This window comes from Miniopterus schreibersii (assembly GCF_964146895.1).
Source record: "Miniopterus schreibersii genome assembly, chromosome: 13".
In the NCBI taxonomy this organism is placed as follows: Eukaryota; Metazoa; Chordata; class Mammalia; order Chiroptera; family Miniopteridae; genus Miniopterus; species Miniopterus schreibersii.
In genome coordinates, this window is record NC_138113.1 from 11131273 (window position 1) to 11153161 (window position 21889).

At 46.7% G+C, this 21889-nt stretch overlaps 1 protein-coding gene across 1 annotated transcript in view; it reads right to left on the bottom strand.

The window, feature by feature from the left end:
* Positions 1-21889, bottom strand: part of CIB4 (calcium and integrin binding family member 4) — an 82129-nt gene that overhangs the window by 55836 nt on the left and 4404 nt on the right. The window contains exon 2 of the mRNA XM_081156705.1: positions 19913-20002. Within this exon, the coding sequence (XP_081012831.1) occupies positions 19913-19927 (15 nt within the window). The 5' untranslated portion in view covers positions 19928-20002. The remainder of the gene's footprint in view (positions 1-19912; positions 20003-21889) is intronic.

Below are 21889 nucleotides of genomic sequence, written 5' to 3' on the forward strand. Positions count from 1 at the left end.
GAGAAGATTGCAATCAGCTCTACCCAAATCACGTGGAATAGGTGCCCACAGGAAAGAACGGCTCTGTTACCGCAGGAGAATAGAAGAGGTGCTAGCCAAACAAAGACAGCAGATGTCCACTACAGCTGTCTGCAGATTTACGAGCTAGTCTGGGTTATTTTTCTTTCTATATAATGTAAGTTTGATCACATCACCATCTTGCCTAATATCCTTCAGTGGCTCCCCAGGGCCTGCAAGATAAAGTCCAGTTCTTTCAGGCAGCTTGCAAAGCCCTCCATGCACTGGCCCTGGCTCCCACTCTACTTCACCTCCTACCGCTCTCTGCCCAGTTCTCTCCTCCACCCCCAGCACCTCTGCACCCAGAGCCAGGCAGGCCTCTGTCCCTCCACCCAAAGCATGGGCCAGGCTTTCTCCTAATTCTCTAGACCACAGCCAAAGACAAGTTCAAAACATTGCCTGGACTCTTAAGGGGGAAAAAGGAACTACAGATTAGAAAGTACCCCTAGACTGTTTTTAGAAGGGGCTCTGCTGAGAACCCACACTAACTTCAAAGTCCTCCCAAGCCCACTGCCCAGCTCGCCTGCCTGCTGGCTTCCTCCTTGTGCTCAGGGATGAATCTCTTCCCACCGCCAGGCATCTGGCAACTATTCCCCTTCCTTGGAGTTCAGGTCTGATGTCCCCACCCCCCCCCCACCCCCAGCTCCTAGAAGTAGTTTTTCCTTCTTGCTCACGTCTAAGATCTGCCTCCCAAGCTCTCCTGTCCTGCCCAAGAATTTGCCTCTTCCATACAATGCATTACTGACAATAGGGATAGCAAAAGAAAACACCTATCAGGATCTTTCAAAAGTTGCGATGGTCGAGTTAAAATAGAATCTCGTGTGGAACACCAACTCCCAAATTCAAGTTGTGCTGTGCCAGGCCCAGTCTGGGTCACTTGCATAGTTGTTTTCTCCAGTCTAAGCTGAAGAAGTGAGCACTTCTCTCCCACATTCTCCATCCTAGCTCTCATCTGTGCAAACAACTGATCCAGAGAAACACACACCACTTTGCGAGAACACACCAATTTCAGGTATTGGGTTGTCTAATTCCAAATTAGGAGATGCTCAGAGATGGAATTCTGTACCTGACTTCCTGGCCAATCTAAATAAAAAAATGTCCAGAGACAGAATTCCACAAATTCACTCAATGTGTATTACTAAAGGGTATTAACATTTCAGACTAAGAAATCACCTTTAGGGCCCCACGAGTGCTTTCCCATACTCACCAAGAATGATAAGTAGGTCCTTGCTTTATATCAGCACAGCTGAAAGAGCCAACTTAAATGGTGCATTCCAAAACAAGGGAACATCTTTCATAAAGCAAATTTTAGTCTCCATCCTAAAAGGGAGTCAGCTTATATTTCTAAATGGCATTTTTCCAGTTTTAGAAAAACCAATTTATTATAAACTCATTACAAAGTAATATTTTACAATTCCAGGACAAAGGACAACAAGCAGAGCAATTGGGGGAAGGCTGATTTTAAAGTTTTGTCATGGGAGACCTATTGATACATCCAGTCAAACCCAAAGACTAGCCCAGGGAGGTGTGCAGGAGGCAGCCGATCGATGACAACTCTCTCATTGATGTTTCTGTCTCTCTCTCTCCCTCTCCCTTCCTCTCTCTGAAATCAATAAAGATACTTTTAAAAAACCCAAAAAACAAAAACAAAGACTAATCAGATATAGACATTTTCCAAACCTCCTCCAGTGAAATTTTGAAAATTCTTTAAAATTTTATTTTAAAACATAGCTAAGCTCAAAAGAAAGAAAAGAAAAATTCTAGGCACCAGAAATGAAACAGAAACCTAAACCCATAGAGAGTGAAAAGGAGTAAACCCCAAAAGGAGTAGAAACAGGCAATAGTGAAATCACCCCAGAAGAAGCCTTCACTCAGAGCAGTTACAAGACTGTTGTGAAAAAATAACCCCTGCTGAAGATGAACTCAGAAACAAAAATTATAAAATATACAGGAAGTCCACTGCCAAGACAGACATTCCACGACAGACATTCCATTAACAAATGGAATCAGTCACACTAGAGGAACTAGAGACTAAAAAATGATCTGAAAAGGACCTTAAGTTCAATTAAGAGTTTAAAGAGATAAAGAATTAATAAGAGTGGAAAATTATGAATTAAGGACAAGAGAATTTGCAATCTCTGACTAAAATTGTGAGCTTGGCTATTTCTCTTTGCAGTTCTGTTTCCCAGTATGTATTTCGAAACTTTCTTATTAGGTACATATACATTTGGGATTACTATGTTTTTTTGATGAATTGATCCCTTTATCAATATGAAATGACCTTCTTTATCCATGGGAAAAGCTCTAAAATCTGCTTTGTATAATATGAACATAGCCACTCCAGCTTTCTTTTGATTAGTATTAGCATGGTACTTCTTTACCCAACCTTTCACTTTTAACCTGTTTATGAATATATTTAAAGTGAGTTTCTTGTAAGCAGTATATAGTTGGATCTTGCCTTTTAAAAAATCCAATTTCATAATCTATGCCTTTTAATTTTGGTGTTTAAACCATTTACATTTAATGTGATTATTGATACTGTTAAATTTAATCTACCATTTTGGTATTTGTATTCTATGTGTGTCATCTGTTCTTTGTTCTCAATTTCCTCCTTTTTGAGTTACCTAATGTGTTTTATGATTTTTTTTTTATTATAGGTCTACTTTATTCATAAGATATCATATGATATTTATTTTATCATAGGTCTACCTCATTCTTTTTAACCTCAACATAGTATTCCATAGTATGGATGTATCATAGCACATTTATTTATCAATAGAAATTTAAATATTTTTCAATTTTTAAACATTACCAAAAATATTGTAATTAACATCTTTATGCATGCCCCTTTGTATCTCTGTATTTCTGTAGAATCAAGTCCCAGAAGTGAAACTTCTGGGTCAAAGGATAAGCACTATTTCATTTTGATAGAGTCTGCCAAGTTGCCCTCCAAAAAAGCTGTATCAATTTTTTTCCACCAAGAAATGGCAGTTCCCTAATCCTTGCCAACCCTACACAGAATCAATCTTCTTTTATTTTTTTGTCATTCTATTGGGGTTGTTGTCAGTTATTGTTTTTAATTTGCATTTCTCTGTTTTTTTATATTAAACATATTGGCATATACTTATTAGCCATTTGTACTTCTCCTGTGAATTGTCTATTGTTTTTGGCTGAATTGTGTCATCCCAAAATTCATAAGTTGAAATTCTAACCCCTAGCATCTCAGATGTGACTATATTTGGAGATAGGGCTTTTAAAGCAGTAATTAAGGTAAAATGAGGTCATGTGGTGGGCCCTAATCCAATGTGACTTTTGTCCTTATAAGAAGAGAAATTAGCACACAGATTTGTGTGTACAGAAGAAAGACCGTGTGAGGACACAGTGAGAAGGCAGCCATCTGAAAGCCAAGTAAAGAGATCTTAGATGAAACCAAACCTGTCAACACCTTGATCCTGGACTTCTAGCCTCTATAACAGCAAGAAAATTAATTTCTGTTGTTTAAACCACCCAATATGTGCTATTTTCTTATGTTAACCCTAGCAAACTAATACTCATATTTATATATTATCGATAATAACCTTTTGTCTAGGGCAACCATATAATTTATCATTCATACCAAAACACTTTTGAGAATGCCAAATACTAAACCAGATGGGACACCAGGTATAAACCAAAACTTCCCTAAGAAAGCCAGAATGTATGTTCACCATGTTATTGTCTGTTATATTTGCTGCCAAATTTTTCACCAAGTATATTAATTATTTTTAAATTTTTTAATAGACTTTATTTTTAGAACAGTTTTGTGTTTATAGAAAAATTGAGCAGAAAGTTCCCCTATTAACATCTTGCATTAGTGCAGTAATTTGTTACGATTGATGGACCAATATTAATACATTATTATTAACTAAAGTTCATAGTTTACATTAGTGTGGGCTCTCTGCTATACAGTTCTAAGGGTTTTGACAAATACATAATGTCATGTATCTACCATTAATTACAGTATCATACAGAAGAGTTTCACTGCCCTAAAAATGTCCTGTGCTCCATCTATTCATCCCTCCCTTTCTCCCCCTGTACTTTTAGGGTCTATTTGTGGCAACCACTGGTTTTTGTTTTATTGTCTCTATAGTTTTCCCTTTCCAGAATATCATATTGTTGGAATCATGTAGTATGTACCTTTTACAGACTGGCCTCTTTCGCTTAACAATATGCATTTAAGATTCCTTCATGCCTTTTCACAGCTTGGTAACTCCTTTTTTACCATGGAAAAATATTCAATTATATGGAAGTACCACAATTTCTTTATACCTTCACCTACTGAAAGATATCAGAGTTGCCTCCAATTATTGGCAATTATGAAAAAAGCCACTGTAAATATTTATGTGAAGGTTTTACATAGAAAAAGTTTTCACCTCATTTGGGTAAATACCTAGAAGCGAGATTGCTGGACTATACAGTAAGCCTACATTTAGCTTTTAAAGAAACTGCCAAACTGTCTTCCTAGGTGGCTGTGCTACTGCATTCCTACCAGCAATTAATGAGTCCCTGTTTCTCCACGTCGTCATTACATTGGATGTCAGTGTCAGGGACTTTAGCCATTCTAACAGGTGTGGAGTGGCATCTCATTGCTGTTTTAATTTGCAGTTTCCTGATGATGTGTGACGTTAAGCGTTTTGTATTCTTATCCGCCACCCGATTGTCTTTTTTGTTGAGGCGTCTGGTCAGATCTTTTTGCCCATTTTTTAATGGGCTGGTTATTCTCTTATTGTTGAATTTTGAGAGTTCTTTGTATATTTTGGATACAATGAACAGTATCCTTCGAAGAGTAAAGTTTTTCATTTTAATGATGCCCAGCTTAGCAATTTTTTTCTTTCATGGATTGGTGTTATATCTCAAAAATCACTGCCAAGCCCAAGGTCACCTATGCTATCTTCTAGAAATTTATAATTTTGTATTTTACACTGAAGTTTATGATCTCTTGTGAGTTAATTTTTGTGAAGAGTGTGAAGTCCGTGTCTGGTTCACTCTTTTTGCTTGTGCATGTTTGATCGTTGCAGCACCACTTGTTGAAATGACTGTCCTTTCTCTTTTGTGTTCCCTTTGCTCCTTTGTCAAAGTCTGTTGGGCTGTACTTGCAGGGTCTATTTGTAGACTTTTTTTTTAATTTTAATTTATCTTTATTGTTGAGAGTACTACAGGTGTCCCATTTTCCCCCCAAAATTGACCCCTTCCACTTCACTCCCACCCCCTCCCCAGGCCTTTACCCCATTATTAACTGTGTCCATGGGTTATGCATATATGCATATAACTTCTTTGGTTAATCTCTTCCCACCCTCCACCCCTCTTCCCTCTTTTCTCTGAAATATGATCATCTGTTGCATGCATCAATGTCTCTGGATCTATTTAGTTCATCAGATTCTTTTGTTCATTAGCTTCTTCTTAAAGAAGGCTCTTCAACTTTTCCTTTAGTGCTGGTCTGGTGGTGATGAACTCCTTTAGCTTTTCCTTGTCTGAGAAGCTCTTTATCTGACCTTCAGTTCTAGATGATAGCTTTGCTGGGTAGAGCAATCTTGGTTGTAGTTCCATGTTTTTCATCACTTTGAATATTTCTTGTCACTCCCTTCTGGCCTGCAAAGTGTCTGTTGAGAAATCAGCTGACAGTCACATGGGTGCTCCCTTGTAGATAACTAACTGCTTTTCTCTTGCTGCTTTTAAGATTCTCTCTTTGTCTTTAACCTTTGGCATTTTAATTATGATGTGTCTTGCTGTGGGCCTCTTTGGGTTCCTCTTGTTTGGGACCCTCTGTGCTTCCTGGACTTGAAAGTCGATTTCTTTCCCCAGGTAGGGGAAGTTTTCTGTCATTATTTTTTCAAATAGGTTTTCAATTCCTTGGTCTCTTTCCTCTCCCTCTGGCACCCCAATAATATGAATGTTGGGCCTCTTGAAGTTGTCCCAGAGGCTCCTTATACTATCTTCATATTTCTGGGTTCTTTTTTCTTTTTGCTCTTCTGGTTGGGTGTTTTTTGTTTCCTCATGTTCCAAATTGCTGATTTGATTCTCAGCGTCCTCTACTCTACTGTTGATTCCATGTAAATTATTCTTCATTTCAGTTCCTGTAGCTTTCATTTCAAATTGGTACTTTATTATGTTATCGATTTTCTCAGTTATTTCCCTAATAGTCTGCTTAAACATCCTTATAAACAAAATTCTGAACTCTGTATCTGTTAGCTTGCTTGGATCTATTTCATTTAGTTCCTCTTCTAGAGATTTCTTCTGTTCTTTCCTTTGTGACATGTTTCTTTGCCTCCGCATTTTGGCTGCTTCCAGGTGTTTGTTTCTGTGTATTAGGTAGAGCTGCTATGTCTCCTGGAGTTTGTAGAGTGGCTTTGTGTAGTAGGTGTCCTGTAGGGTTGAGTGGCTCAGCCTCCCCAGTCACCTGAGCTGGGCATTCTAGGTGCTCCCCTGTGTGGGCTGTGTGCACTGTCCTGTTGTAGTTGAGCCTTGGTTGCTGTTGGTGTCACTGGGAGGAATTGACCCCCAGGCCAATCGGCTGTGAGGACCAGCTGCAACTACAGCCAAAAAGCTGCTGTGCTGGAGACACCCCTAGGGAGCAGGGTTTACTTCAGTGGGGCTTTGGTGTTCACCAAGTGTGCCCCTTGAGTGTCACTTGTGGCTGTGGTAGGGTTGTAATCAAGCGTGGTCGAGTCTGACAACCAGGTGCACTGTCTCTGGGGCCTCCCGGGAGGTGCAGTCAGCCTGTGCCAGTGCCTTGCCCAGGGCCACCCAGCATGAGCTACACAGCAAACCATAGTTGGCTGCTACTTGTGCTGGGCTTGGAGGTGTCCAGGAGAGGCCAAGCTATGGACCAATGCAGGTGCCGCTAGTGCCAGGCCTGGGGCCACTTATCAAGCTGTTTGGGGCCCGCTGCTGCTTGTTTGAGAGATTTTAGGAAAGTCCTAAGCGTGAGGCTTGAGAGGCCACTTGCACAGAAAAGCCCCTGGAAATGGCCCGGATGAGCGGCAGGTGGGGAGGGGCGGGGCCTCCGGGAATCACAGGGCGGGGCCAACGGTGCAAGTCAGGTGCTGGCGACTCAAATATGGCGCCTGCCTGCCGGCTGTGCGGGGAGGACTCGCCAAAGGAGCAATGGCCTCCGCCAGCCCTTCTGCCTGGGAGGAAGCAGCCCCTCCGCCTCTCGCCCGGATTCCAGGCAGGTTAGTTCTTCCCTGAATGTCCCAGGTCCTTTCAGGCTGCTGCCCGGCGCTGGGCTCAGAGGGAGCGTCCGAGTGAGTCGTGTGTGGGGGCCCTTTAGAGGAGCTGCTGGGGCTCCCGCAGCCTCCGTGACCCTCAGGGACAGTCCCCGCTGGTTTCACAGCCCGGAGTTGTGGGGATGTCTCTTCCCGACCCTGGAGCCCTGGGCTGGGGGCCTGCTGTGGGGCTGGGACCCCTCCCTTCTCCGGGAAACCCCCACAGCCGAGATTCCCTCCCGGGTTTAACCCACGGCACCGGGTGTGGGCCCACGGCCGCGTCTCTGCGATTCAGCCCCGATCCGCCCGCGTCTCTGCCCCTCCCCTCGGTCTCGATGCTTTTTCAGTCCCCTGGTTGTGGGGCTTCTGTTCAGCCAGGTTTCAGGAGGCTCTGAGTGCTGGTGGTTCTGTATTTTAGTTGTGATTTTGATGTGGTTGCGGGAGGTGGCGGGTGCAGTTGCTACCTACGCCACATCTTGTTTCTCTCGCATAAGTTTTAACGACTCTATTTTGTTCCTCTGATCTATTTGTTCTTCTGTTAATACCATGTCTTGATCACTTAGTTTTACAGTAAGTCTTGAAGTCATGTTGGGTCAGTCCTCCAACTTTGTTCTTTGGGATTGTGTTGGGTCTTTTGCCTTCAATGTGAACTTTTGAATCAGTTTGTTGATATCCACAAAATGACTTGCTGGGACTTTGACTGGGACTGCATCGAATCTATATATCAAGTTGGAAAGTACCAACATCTTAACAATTTTGAGTCTTCCTATCCATGAGTATGGAATATTTCTCCATTATTTAGATATTCTTTGATTTCTTTCATCAGAGTTTTGTAGTCTTCATATATCTTCTGCACATGTTTTGTTAGCTTTATACCTAATTCTGCCTTTCTTTCTTTCTTTCTTTCTTTCTTTCTTTCTTTCTTTCTTTCTTTCTTTCTTTCTTTCTTTCTCTCTCTCTCTCTCTCTCTCTCTCTCTCTCTCTCTCTCTCTCTCTCTTTCTTTCTTTCTTTCTTTCGTGCTAATGTAAATGGTGTTGTGTTTTTAAATGTCAAATTCTAATGATTCATTGTTGGTATATAGGAAAGTAATTAATTTTGTATATTAATCTTATATCCTGCAACCTTACTATAATCACCTATTAGTTCCAAGAGTTTTTTTAATTGATTCTTTGTAATCTTCTATACAGACAATAATGTTATCTGAAAACAAAGACAGTTTTTTTTCTTCCTTCCAATTCTGTATATCTTTTATTTTCTTGTCTTGTCCTATTGTATTAGTTGGGTCTTTCAGCACAATGTTGAATAGGACTGGTTAGAGGGGACTGAATGTGGACTGGAACAAGTTTTACAGAGTCAAGGTATCTCTACACAAGATTCACCCGTAACAGGAACCACAGATTAGTCCTGTGTCCAACTGGCAAGGTTTCCTTCATCAGTCCTCCTCCTAAAAGAAGGAGCCTCAGTTCCTCTCAATACCACTGGCTTGGATGTGTATTGTTGCTGACTTATTGCTAGTGGGGAGTGAGGATCCATGAGGGTTATGTCTCCTTCCCAGAACCAGAGCTTCAAGCCCTGACTTGTGAAAAATAAGTGTCAGAGAAGGCAGGGAGCTACCCCAGCACCTGCTGGGAGCTCTGTTTTTGGAATACTCTCCAGACATCTTCTGGACTGACCCAAGGTTTTCTGGAGCCATTTAGGTCCGCACAGCCAATGCTGAGTTCCAGATTGGATCTTTTCTCTTCTACCTTTTTATTTTTTTTAATATAGCTAGCACTTTAGAGTATATATTTATTCTCTCATTTGACCTCCTAAAAATACTATGATTTAGGTGTAGCTATAACTATTGATGGGGAAACTGAGGCTCAGAGAGATTATTTAACTCACCAAAGCTACAAAGCTATTAAGTCTCAGAGCCATTTATTCATTCAGTAAATGTTTCCTAAGGACCTACTGTGTGCCCAACACTCTGGAGACCCAAAGCTAAAATAAAACCTCTCCATGGTCTTCGGGGTGCTCCCAGGCTTGTGGGCAGGTAGACCTGTGAACAGGCAATCCCAAAGCAATGTTATTGCCTTGGTGGTGGTCCATACCAATCCAGAGGTTTCTCAGGAGACAGTCTCAGGATCACCTGGGGAAGTCCTCCTAGACATAGAGACAGCATTGGAGCTGAGACTTAAAGAATGACTAAGAATTTCCAGGGAGAGCAGTGGGGAGACTGTATTCCAGGAAGGAACAACATGGGCAGAGGTACCCAGTGTGAGAGGACAAAGAGTGTTCAGGGAAACTACACTCCCTGAGTTGTTCTGGATCACTGAGGTTCTGCATCACTGAACCTCATGGTGCGAGGGGTCAGAGCGGTGGTGCAGAGACAGACAGACTAGGCTGGAAGGGCGTTCATTTGATGGTCAATACATATGCCAGGCTCTGTCCTAACCACGTACAAACTCATGGAATCTTGCCTTGTCTAGGCTGGGGCCCCCCTGAGCATAACTTACACTTCAGAGCCCCTGCAGGATCAGGCTGAGGCCGTCCTCTGTGCAACCTATTTCCTAGCTCGGCCTCCTCCCTTTCCTTCTGTTTCTACCCCCCTACAGCCTTCCTGGGGGCACTTAAAAAATCCTCACCTCAGGGACTGCTCCTGGGCAGCCCACCCCAAACACCTCTCACTGCTCACCCTTTCCATTTCAGCTCATTCTACTGGTTCTCAGCAATTGAGACACAAGAAGGTTTCCTGAGCCTGGTCGATGACCCTACACCCCTCTCCACTTTCCAAGGTCGAGCCTCTGTAAGGGCCCGGGTGAACTCTGGTCAGAGCAGGAAAGTGCTGTCTTAAACAGGCAGTAGGGCTTGCATGTCTGGCTGGGCTGGCTGTCACCCGGGGCCAGGTGGGCCTCTGACACTCAGCAGGAATTTTCCATTTGCACATCCTCTGATTGGTTGGGATCCAGGCATTTTTAAGCTTTTTTTTTTTCCATTCCAATTGTTTCCCCTGACCCATGAAGATGTACCCTGAGGTCCAGAACATGGGTACCTAAATTCTCAGTGTGGCCCAGGAGCCACCTGTTAGTGCCTAAAATATAGAATTCTAGAACACAGGAGCAAGAAAAGTGTTTTTTAAAAAATCTACACAGATGGTGAAATTGAAGTTCAGAGAGAAGGATGACATGCCCAAGGTCACTCCACCAGTAAGTGGTGCAACCAAGATCAAACACAGGTTTGTCTAACCCTGACACTATTACATTTTCACGATACCAGTTTCACAAGGTCAAGAACCAAGGTCGCTCAGAGACTGCATAAGCCACGTGAGAGAGTCTCGCAGATGAAGCTGTAAGCAGGAGTTGAGCCATCTGTGGGGAAAATGGCAGGGCCCAGGAGAAGGCCCCAGAATGGACAGCTGAGCTGCCAAGGACACACGCTTCCCCACGGTCCTTTTACCTGCCTGGCAGCAACAATTCCAACAGCTCCTTCCCAAAGGCAAGGCCAGTGGGTGGTGGCTCCAACCTCCAGGGGCCTGTGACCTCTCGTCCTACATCACGGTGGTGGGGCTGTTTCCTGGGTTGAGGCAGACTTAACCTTGGGGCATTCCTTGTGCAGTAATAAGGGCCTTGACCTGGTGAACGTGTATGAAATGCAGACTGGGAGGCTGGGCCTGTGTCTTGCAGACCAGCTGGACTAGAGCCTGAATCTTGTGGGGTCTTTGTCAAGCTGTGCAGGGGGCTGCAGTGGGCAGCCACAGGCAGGAGGTTTGACCCCAGGACACTATCCCTAGTGCTTAGAGCAATGTATGTGCCTGCAGGTCAAGGAGAAAAGACCGGCTCTAAAGTTGAGTGGCATTCCCCAGTCTCTTCCCTTGGACCCTGGGCATGTTTCCCAGAGTCCTAGGCAACTCCGCAGAGCGTGAGCCTTCATGAAGCTGGACCTCATGGAGCCCAGCCTTGTTCACAAAGGCTAAGGTGGGAAGATGACAACCGGAGACCTGCAGCGCCATTTGGCTTGTGTAACCTTTATCTTCATGAAACTTGTAGAACAAGGTCCCCAGTTACCAGTCCAGCATTTCCCAAAATAAGTTGTGTGAAATAAAGTCAAAGGGTGTTAGAGAAAAAACAAAATGTTTACATTTTGGGAAACCAGGTTAAATCAGTCCTCAAACATGTTACAAATTTCCTGCAGATCTCTTAAAGTGGTAGTTCTCAGCCTGGGGCGGGGGGTGGTGGTGGGATTTACCCCCAGGGGACATTTGGCAATGTACTTAGACATTTTTGTCACAGCTGGAGCTGTGGTACTGGCATCTAGTGGGTAGAGGACTGGGTGCTGCTAAACATCCTACAATGCGCAGGACAGTGCCCCTCCGCCCTCCACTCAACAAAGAAATCTGGCCCCACATGTCAACAGCACTGAAACTGAGAAACCCTGGAGTGTTGCAAACTCCCAAGGAAAGTGTGTCAGGCCCACAGTGAGATAACAGTTGTCATTCTTTGGGGCCACTCAGCATTTGCTCTCACTTCCTACGTGTGAGGATTTCCCATGTTGTGAAGCAGCGGCTGCCTCCCAGGCCAACACCTGAAAGAGGCTGATTCACATTGTCCCAGGCTCTCTTGAGCTACAGTGCAGGCACACAGCCTCACTCCACCACCAAGGTGCACTTCCCCAGGCTTTGGACCCAAAACTTAGGATGCAAGCAGCAGGGACTATGCAGAACCCTGCTGGTGAGGATGGTGGCAGCAGCTACCATCCATTTCCACAGGCTACACGGGTGATGGTTCTCGAGGCAACACCCAGTGTTGGTGGAGCTGTTGGCACAAGCTAAAGTGTCTGTGCCCACTGGTGGCAGCAATGGGGGTATTCCTGAGGTCACTCTTACAATATGGCTTCGAGCATTGATCCTGGATGCTTTGCCTCTGACCTTGGTTTTCTGACCCTGCAGGAAATGCTGCAAACTACCCAAGATCCATAGAATAAATCCCTCATAAGCTAAGTCAGCAGAGTTGGCGTCTGATGCTTGTAAAGAACTAACTCTGGGTGATGCTCAGAGCTTCCCAAATGCGTGTGAGCACAGGATTCTTTCTTTTGTATAATATCTCAAAGAACCTTTGTTCCATGAGAACACCTTGAGGAATATTGACCAAACTGACAAACAGGGATTCTTATAACCTCTGCTCTAGCCAGAAGCAGCCGCTGCAGTGGCCCACCTCTCCCCAAGGCCACTGAGGACGCTCAGCATCTCCCTCCTGGTCCTCGCTGACTCAGGGCTAGCCCACAACTGCCTCCTCCCCAGTGCCCAGAATAACCGTGGCTGGCTGCAGCCTCAAGCACGGAACATGATCAAGTGTGGAAAAGCTCGGGCTTGTCAGAAGGTGGAAAGAACTGAAATGTGGGTCCAGGCTCTGTTGCTTGATTGGCCCAATGATGTTAGCAAGTCAGAGATAAGTTTAAAAAGAGACCTGAGGTTCTGAGAATCTGCAATCAGGAGGGGAAAGAGGGAAGCTCTAGGAAGGTCAGCTACACACCTAGAGAAGAGTGAGTTTAGTTTAAGGAATTCTATGCCCTGATTTCACAGAAGGTGTTTTTAAAGAGCAGTTGTAGACACCATTCATTCATGTGCTCAACCAGTACATATGGAACTCCAGTCATTGAACAGGCGCTGCTGAGACAGCATTGAGCCAGACAACTGATCTGTCCCTGCCCCCCTGGAGCTTACGGTCTAGTGGGGGAGACAGACATACAATCCTTGAGGTGCAACTGGTCTTTTTGTTATGATGATGTTGGGAAGAGAGGGGAGCCCGAGGACCATAAGGGACCTAATATCCCTGAGTCAAGGAGGACTTCCCTGAGGAAAGGACCATCAGAGGAGCAGGCACGGGGAGGTAGGGATTGCATGGGGACCAAGACAGAAGGAGCATGGTGGGTTTAGGGATCTGAACAGAGGCTCCCCAAGCCCAGTCAGGGCAGGGCAAGTGGACCTCAAAGCGAGGCTGGAGAGGGTGGGGAGGGATTTGCAAGGACCCTGTGGGCCACTCCCAGGGCCCAGGTCTTCATTCTAAAAGCATGGGAATCATGCGAAGGTTCTGTTTGGAACCATGTGACAGGCTGAGGGGAACCTGAAACTAGAAAACAATGACATGGCTTCTCCAGTGCTGAGACAGATGAAGGGACCTGTCCTCAGATGGGGGACGGGTGTCCAGGTGAGCTAAAGAGGGAGGTGGAAGGGACAGAAATGGCCTTTGGGGAGCTACAGTGTGCTCGGGCCACATGCTGGACGCTGTTCTGTGACTGCCTGTCTGGTAGAGCTGAGGTAACATGAAAACAGCCCTGGCCCCGGAGCCCGAGTGTGTGCTTCCCCGCACCCCACCCCAAATGTGTGCTGGCCAGGCCCGAAGGCTGTCAGAACAGTTCCAGGAGAAACGGGCAGGGCCCTTACAAAGTGGGGGCTTAGGGAAGAAGAGGGAAATAAGCCAGGGGACCTGGCCCGGCAGCTCCGAGAGTGCTGGGCAGGGTCTTAGAAGGCACTGGTCCAGCCATCCCCTTACAGATGAGGAAGCTGAGGTCCAGGGTTCAGGAGCAGAGCCGGAAGCAAAACCCAGGTGCCTCCGAAGCTCTTTCTGCTGCTCCAGGCATGCATGCATGCATGTGTGTGTGTGTGTACATGTGTGGGCACATGTGTACAGGTGTGACTGAGACGAGGCCATCGTCTCTCCATCCATCCATAATCCAGGCTGGCCATGACGCTGGCATGAATTAAGATGTGTATAGAGATAAAAAAAATGCTTAGGAAAGAACTCAATCTCTATATGGCGTGTATTCAGTTTCAGAAGGTTAATATCTTGATTTTTTTAATCCCTTTCTGTTTTTTCAAAGAGGATTTGGTGTTCTCAGTCCCAGCTGGGAGCTTAAGAAAACAGAACAATGTCTCTCTGCCTGCAGCTCTAGGCCTCTCTTGCTGGACCTGGGGACAAGGGCGCCGCCCCCAGAACCTGTGCCCTTTCCTCTGCCTCTCCGCTACCCCCTTAAATCCACTCCGTTGAAACAGCACAGGGCTCTCTGGCCAGGTGGTCTGTCCTGACTCAACTCAGCCGGCCTGTATTAATGCACCAGAAGGTTTGCTTGGCAAGGTATTAGGAGACAAAAAAGGTCCGCAGAGCCTATGGGGTGATTCCCTCCTGGCCTCTACGCTGGGCTCAGTCCCTCCCCCAGGGCGGCGTCAGACCATCATCAGACACTCCTGGGCCTCTGGCAGCCGTTTTCCCATTTGTGCTTTGGATCCAGCGAGTTACAGCTCATTCCTTTGGCCACATTGTTCATTAACGACATCACTTTTTCCATCTCCCTGACGGCTCAGTGCCCTCTGCTTGAGCCCTGCCTCCCAGCTGATCCCCATCTCCCTCATGTGCTGTGCATTCCATGGATCACAGGACTATGCCATCTGTGGGTCACCTGAGACCTGCTCAGCACAGAGCCCAGGTACCACCTGGGCCTCCTCATGGTGACCCAGCACTGTGACCAACCCTCGTCCATGTGATTGGATGGTGGTTGGATGGTAGGTCCCTTGGTGCCCTAGAGACATTGCCCTTCTCCCACACACCCGGTTCAAAGGCATCCTTCAATCTGTGCACAGCACTGGCCACCCTCTGAATCCCTGTCTAGGCTGGGCGCCTGGGCACCGTGCTAGGGCTGGGCTGTGGGCAACACGGCCTCTTCCTTCACCTCCCCCTGGAACCCACCACTGAGTCCTGCTGGTTCATGAACAGTCCTCACTCACTCCCAGCCCCCCTGCAAGCTGGAGTCACTTGGCCTCACCCACGGTTCTGCCCTGTTTCCTGCTCAAAGTCAAGCACCCCTTCCTCCTGGGCCAAATCCAGATGCTGCGTCCTGGCCCTTCCCGTAGCCTTCCCCTCTGAGCTGCTCATTCATTCACAACCGCTGTTATTTAAGCCTCTTAACTGCCAAACCTTGTTGAAGCACCTCCTGTTCTGTTCCCCTGCTGCTGCCTAGCTCTGCCCTCAGTCACTCTATGGAGGGGTGTGGCATAAAAGTGGGAGCACAGACTTTGGAGTCAAGCTTATCTGGGTTTGAATCCTGGATCTGTCGTCTATTTACCCAGAAGAACTTAGACCAGTTATTCCCCTGTGAGCCTCAGTCTCCTCAACTGTAAAAGGGGAACGCTGCCATTCTGAGGGCTGTTGGGAGCCCTAAATGCCATCATATATGTACCTGGCATAACCTGCATTTCTGGCAGAAAGGCAAGAAAGAGCCTGGAGCATTTGGAGAACCTGCGAAGAGCACAGAACTGCCGGTGCGAAGAGCCCTAAGTGGAGCGAGGGGAGTGAGGCCAGAGAGGTGGGCTGGGCGGATCAGGCAAGACAGGAGGCCGGGCCCAGGGTACAGGCTTAGAGCTGAGCACCCAGCTCCGTCTCGAGGTGGAGGAGCCCTGCCCTGCGCCTCCTCCCTCCACTGGCTCCAAGTAGGAGTGCAGATCTCTCAGGCTGCTCTCCAGGCTTTCCCACAACCTCCCTGTCCAGCCCTCCTTCCCCACTCCAGGAGCAGTGTGGGAATCAAAGTGGCTTCTTCCTTAGGGCCTCTCTCCTGGCAAACAATTATTATGGGGCCGAGCAGCAGGGCAACCCAGGCCTGCTTGGTGCCCCTGTGCCACCCCCCCACCCCCTATATCCCACCTCCTTCCCTCTCTTTCCCACCAGCCTGATCAGGACATCAGCTCTCCTCAACCCCAGTGTTGCTTCTCCTACCCCGCCCACAGATGCCCAAGGGCTGTGCGCGGCCTCACAAGGCCACTGGTTGCCAGGCCACACCAGGACTCTTTGAGGACAGACCAAAGCTTTGGTCTAATTACATGGTCACCAGGCATCTGAGATCACAAGACCAGGGAAAGCTGGAAGTCAGGTGGCCGCCACAGTCGGCCCCAGCAAGGCCATCCTATTCCCAAAGCTACAACCACGAAAATCTAAACAGCGAGAAGGGCTGCGCTGGAGAGGGAAATCTGGGTCCCAGCTGTTAATACCAATCTCACCTATTTTTTTCCCCTTTTTAAAAACTGAGATATAATTTGTACATACCATTGAATTCGTTTTACAACATAATGATTTGGTACATGTGTATAATGTGAAATGATCGCCATAATAAATTTAGTTAACATCTATCACCACAAATAGTTACAATTTCTTTTCTTATGAGAACTTTCAAGATCTATTCTCTTAGCAGCTTTCAAATATATAATACCGTATCATTAACTATAGTGACCATGCTGTATATTATATAACCAGGACGTATTTATCTGGAATTTTATACTTTTTGACCACCTTACCAATTTCGAGCCCCCAGCTCCTGCCTCAGGCACCAATCTGTTCTCTGTATCCTATAGGTTCTTTTTTTTAGATTCTACATATAAGTGAATTCATAGCATTCGTCTTTCTCTGAGCTGTTTCACTCCCCCCAGGCCCGTCCATGTTGCATATGGTAGTATTTTCTCCCTCTGTGACTGAATAACATTGCACCGTGTACATATTCCACATTTTCCTTCCCGTTCATCTGTCAGTGGACAGGTTGTTTCCTTGCCTTGGCTGTTGTAAATAATGCTGTAATGAACATGGGGCGCAGCTACCTTTTCGAGTTCGTGTTTTCATTTTCTTCAGATAAATACCCAGGAGTAAAATTGCTGGGTCATGTGGTAGTTCTATTTTTAAATTTTTGAAGACCCTTCATGCTGTTCACCATAGTGGCTGCGCCAGTTTATATCCCCACCAGCAATGCACAGGGTTTCCTTTACTCCATGTCCTCGCCAACATTTTTTATTTGCCTTTTTGATAATAGCCATTCTGACAGGTGTGAGGTGATATCTCCTTGTGGTTTTTATTTGCATTTCCTTGATAATCAGTGATGTCGAGCACTTTTTCGTGTACCTGTTGGCCATTTGTATGTCTTCTTGGAAAAATGTCTATTCAGATCTTCTGCCCATTTTTTATTTGGGTTGTTTGTGTTTTTTGTACTGAGTTATATCTGTTCTTTATATTTTTTTGGATATTAACTCCTTACCAGATATATGATTTGCAAATATTTCCTCCTGTTCCATAGGTTGCTTTTCCATTTTGTCGATGGTGTCTGTGCTGTAGGCGTTGAGTTTACAGTCTCACCTTTTCATGGAATTAATTAGTCTTAGCTTCACGTTCGTCATCTCACGCGGAATCCCCCAGCTGCTGTGCGAGTGAGGCCACGCGGAGATTGCTCTCCTGGCTTTTCCCTGTTCTATAGAGGAAACTGAGGCTCAGAGAAGGGCCCTGGCTTGCCCATTTCTCACAGCCGGTCATTGCTGAGGTCTCCTAGCATCTGGTCCTCTCCACTGGGCTGTTGTCTGGAGAGTTTGGGTCAGACCGGTTGCTTGGTACCAACCCAGAATCCTAGAATTTCAGCAGTGGAAGGGACTGGTGTTCAAAATCCCTCCTCGGCATCCTGACAGTGCCCAAAAGTCCTTCAGGGAGTTCTTCCTCGGGGAGAGAAGCCAGCACAGGTAGAAGGGAGACGGCTGTGGCCTGGGGTCTCATCTGTCTTCACCCCCTCATTTTCAGGGACCTCCCCTCCCATTTCTTCCAGCTCTAACACAACCCAGCTTCCTCAAAGAATCTGGGGCTCAGAAGCCAATAAATCATGGTAAAAAAAAATCATGGCTGTTTTTTGGGGGAATGCACATTTCATTAAACTTCTAGAGGAAAAAAGAATGCCAGAGGGCATTCATAATTTGTAATGATATATTATTTCAGTATTTTAAAAAACAGTGTGAATGATTAGATCCTGCAGCATATATTTTGCATGTTTGAAGGTTTCAGACAGGTTCTTCTCTAGCTGATCAGTGTTCTTCGGCCTGGATTAGAAGCCAAACCAGATAGACTAGCTAGACTAGCGTTTCTGTTGTGTGTGTGTATGTTTAAATAAAAACATTTTATCGAGGTCTGATTGGCATGCCAAAAGCTATACATATTTAACGTATACAGCTTGATGAATTCGGAGATAAGTATACGCCTGTAAAACCATCAACAAAATCTATGCCATAGACATATTCATCACCTGCAGAAGTTTCCTCCTACCTTCTGTATTTATTATTGTTACTATTTTTATAAGAACACCTAAGATCTCCCCTCTTAGGAAATTTTTAAGTATACAATACATTATTGAGATGGACTAGAGTTTGGAACTTGGAATGGACCCCTAGTCTACCCTGCTCATTTGACAGACAGGGAAACTGAGGCTTGAGTCAGAGGAGTGCTCTCCATAGTGAAATTTAGCTCCTTAGTGGCAGAGCCAAGTCTCAAGCCAGGTCTCTGAATCCACACTCAGTGCTTCCCCACTGTAGCCTGGGTCTGGGCAGCCTGGGGAAGGGGCCAGGGACCACTTTCTGAGCAGCCCCTGGCCGCAGACCCACGCACCCAACCCTGAGCCTCAAGCTGCTTTGATGCTCCCACTCACACTTGTGTCTGGTTCAAACAGCTGTCCCTTTGGACTGCAGCAAGGGGCTGATTAGATGTAATTGCTTTGCCTAGAGCGAGCTATCTGCTTAATAGAATCAGCTCCCAGTAATTAGCCTGCCAGAGGCCCATTTCCCCTGCTGGAGTCCTCTGACCTCCAGGCCCTTATTCCAACCTGTGAGTGTTAGGTCTCTGCAGGCAGCTGGGTATCTGGTATATGTAGGGGACAGGGGAGCTTTGGGTGGGAGAGGAGAAACTGGAGGAAAGCAGTGTTGTGAAGGCTCAGCAGGGACTCCAGGTATAGCCCTCCCTGGGGCCAGAGAATTGCAGCATTTCCTGGGTGGAGGAGCAAAGAGCCTGGCACTGAGGAACTGACTGCTCCATAAGTGTTGAACTGAACCCAACTGAATCACAAAGGGCATCGAGTCCAGGCCCAAATTCAGAACATTCAGCAATCATGTCAAAAGGCATTTCCTGCAGACCTACTATGTGCTAAGAACTGTACTAGCTCCTTGGATTTTTCGAAAAGGGCCTTAATCCAAGGGATCAGTCAGGCTATGATTGCATGCCTCCATTGATCAAGAGCTCATTACATCCTGGGCAACCCATTTCTTCTTCAGAGGCATAGGGAATATTCTGTCTATTTGGGGATGCAAGCTCCTTCCCTGTAGCATCTCCTCACAGATCACTGGTCCCTCCTAGGCCACCCAGAGCAAAGCTAATCCCTTCTGCATGTGACAGCTAACATATCCCCTGTACCTTTTCTGCAGGCAGAATATCCCAAGTTTCTTTGGTTGTGCCACGTATATCATGCTGGTGAGACCCTTGTTAATCTGGTTAATGGGCCTGGAACCTACCTCTGTTGTGAATTCCTCTCTCCCAGAGTGGTCAGGAGCCCAGCAGAGGGGACTCTGGGGGTCAGAATTCCTCTCCCCACAGAAAGAAGAGCAGCTTTAGCCAGAACAGGACACTCCCCAAGGGGTGCAGGGTGACCACAGCCGCTCCACGGAGGGAAAAACCCCTAAACCCTGCTCATTGGGAGTAAAGTCACCTCTTTTGCCCTCTCCCCCCCTCCCCCGGACACACACGCACAAGTACACACCCAATGCAGTGAACACTCACCAGTGCCACTCAGTACTCACTGGCTGATTAATCATTGCAAGTGCTGTTATAATTATTGTGTTTGGTGCTGAGAACAGGCTGCCTCTGCTTGCTTCTCAGAAGCCATAAACCTGCAAAGAGGATTTCAAGATTTGTGAGGCTGTTGACTAGACCTGCAGGCTCACTTTTTCCTTAGCAGCAACACGTTTGTTTGTCTGGGAACACAGGCCATGGCTGCTCTAGAATCCCCGCAGAGGACAGACAGGCTTAAGGGACTTCATTTTTGTAATGGTAAAGGGGCAAATTTAGGGAACTTATCTTGTAGCTAAGGTTTGGAAATCACGATGGCTGGACTCAAGTCCCAGCTCTGGCCCAGTTAGTTGTGAGGCCTAGACATGCAGTGGGCATAAGCACTTTGACACTTCTGGGCATGTGTCCCAGTGGAAATTCCCTGCAGGTCTTATGGACATACATACAAGCATGCTCATCTAGAGTGGTCTTCAGAATCAGGGAAGGAGGCTGCGGAGGAGGCCCTCTCCAGGGGAAGGGACCTGTCAAATCTGGTGCACGCTGACTTTGGACTAAGGCTTTCTGCTACCGAATGGAGCGAGCCTGAGCCCCACAGCAGCTCCATAAAGACAGGTTGGTTCCCATTCTCACTGGTAGGAGACCCAAGTCTGTATCCGGAGCTGGTCACAGCTCATGTGGGGCAGGCTGAGAACAGAGCCAGGTGTCTGTCTACCTCCCAGCGTGCTGCTATCTCCCCCAACAGCTCCCAGAGCCTCTCCTTTGTGAACACTGACTTTTGTGTTTGGTTTGGGCTTGAGATGTTAAACAAATAGTGTCTCTTGACAAACGCAAGCTGTCTGCACTGGGACCAGTTATGCTCTATAAACCCAGACTAATCCTCCATCTCTCTCCCTACAGAGATACACCAAGAAACACCTCAGTCCCACTCTAAGCACCTTAATTCCATCAACTGGCCATCAGAGGCCACAACCCCTGCCGCAGTTCTCTGTGTCAGCCAATTCCCTGTCTTTCTGCCACAGCTCCTGGGTCTGTGGGGCTCCTTCCCATCTCAGGCCTGCTCCTGGCTTAATGTTGAGATGGCTCTGAACACTCCTTCCTACAGCAAACCATGGGCCCCAGGCCCTGCCAACCCACCTAGTGCAGCCAGGCCTGTTGGAATGGATGGAGGAGTGTTTATAGAGTGCCTCTGTGTCAGGGGCTGTGCCAAGGGTTGTGGGGCACATGGATGTGTATGGCCCTTTCCCTGCCCAGTAGGGTCTGGTCTACACAGGATGGACCAGAACTTCATGTGAGGCTTCAATCCAGCTAGTAATCGATAGTAAGGGTTTAAACTCAGCTATCTGACTCAGGGTCAACTGTTGCACTCCCTACCTCCCTGTCCCCGCCCCGATCCTCCAGTCAAATTGACCAATAAAGAGGCTCTTGAAAGCAATGGACAGAGAGGGCTCTGGGCCCCTCATCTTTCAGACCACATTGTTGACCATTGTAGAGTGAGCATTGCTGGGGCCAGGCCTGTCATTAACATCACAGAATGTCAGAGAGGGAAGGGACCTTTTGAGACAGTCAACTCTTTCTTCTATAGAAAAGGACACTGAGCCACAGAGAGGCTATGGGACTCTATCAAGTCCCCCCAGCTAGTTGATAGTTGGTGGCAGCAGTGGGACCAAGCAGCAGGTGTCTGGGCTCCCAGTCCAGTGCTGGCTCCACGTGCTTCCTCAAGCCTTTGGACACCCGCATCTGTCTGGATCCCCTTCCCCTAAACAGGCAGGGCTTGCTCCAGCTTTAGAGATGTCTGTCTGCTAAGAGTCACAGAAGCAGATTGCTGGGGCTTTCTGCCTGTGGATTCCACTGTCTGTGCCCATCTCCCGCTGACACTGCTGGTCTCTAACCCAGCAGGTGTAGGATGCTACTGAAGACGCAAGAAAACATGTGGCACAACTCTGATGTGCAAAACACTGTGCTCCCCACTGTGAAAGGCATAGCGTGAG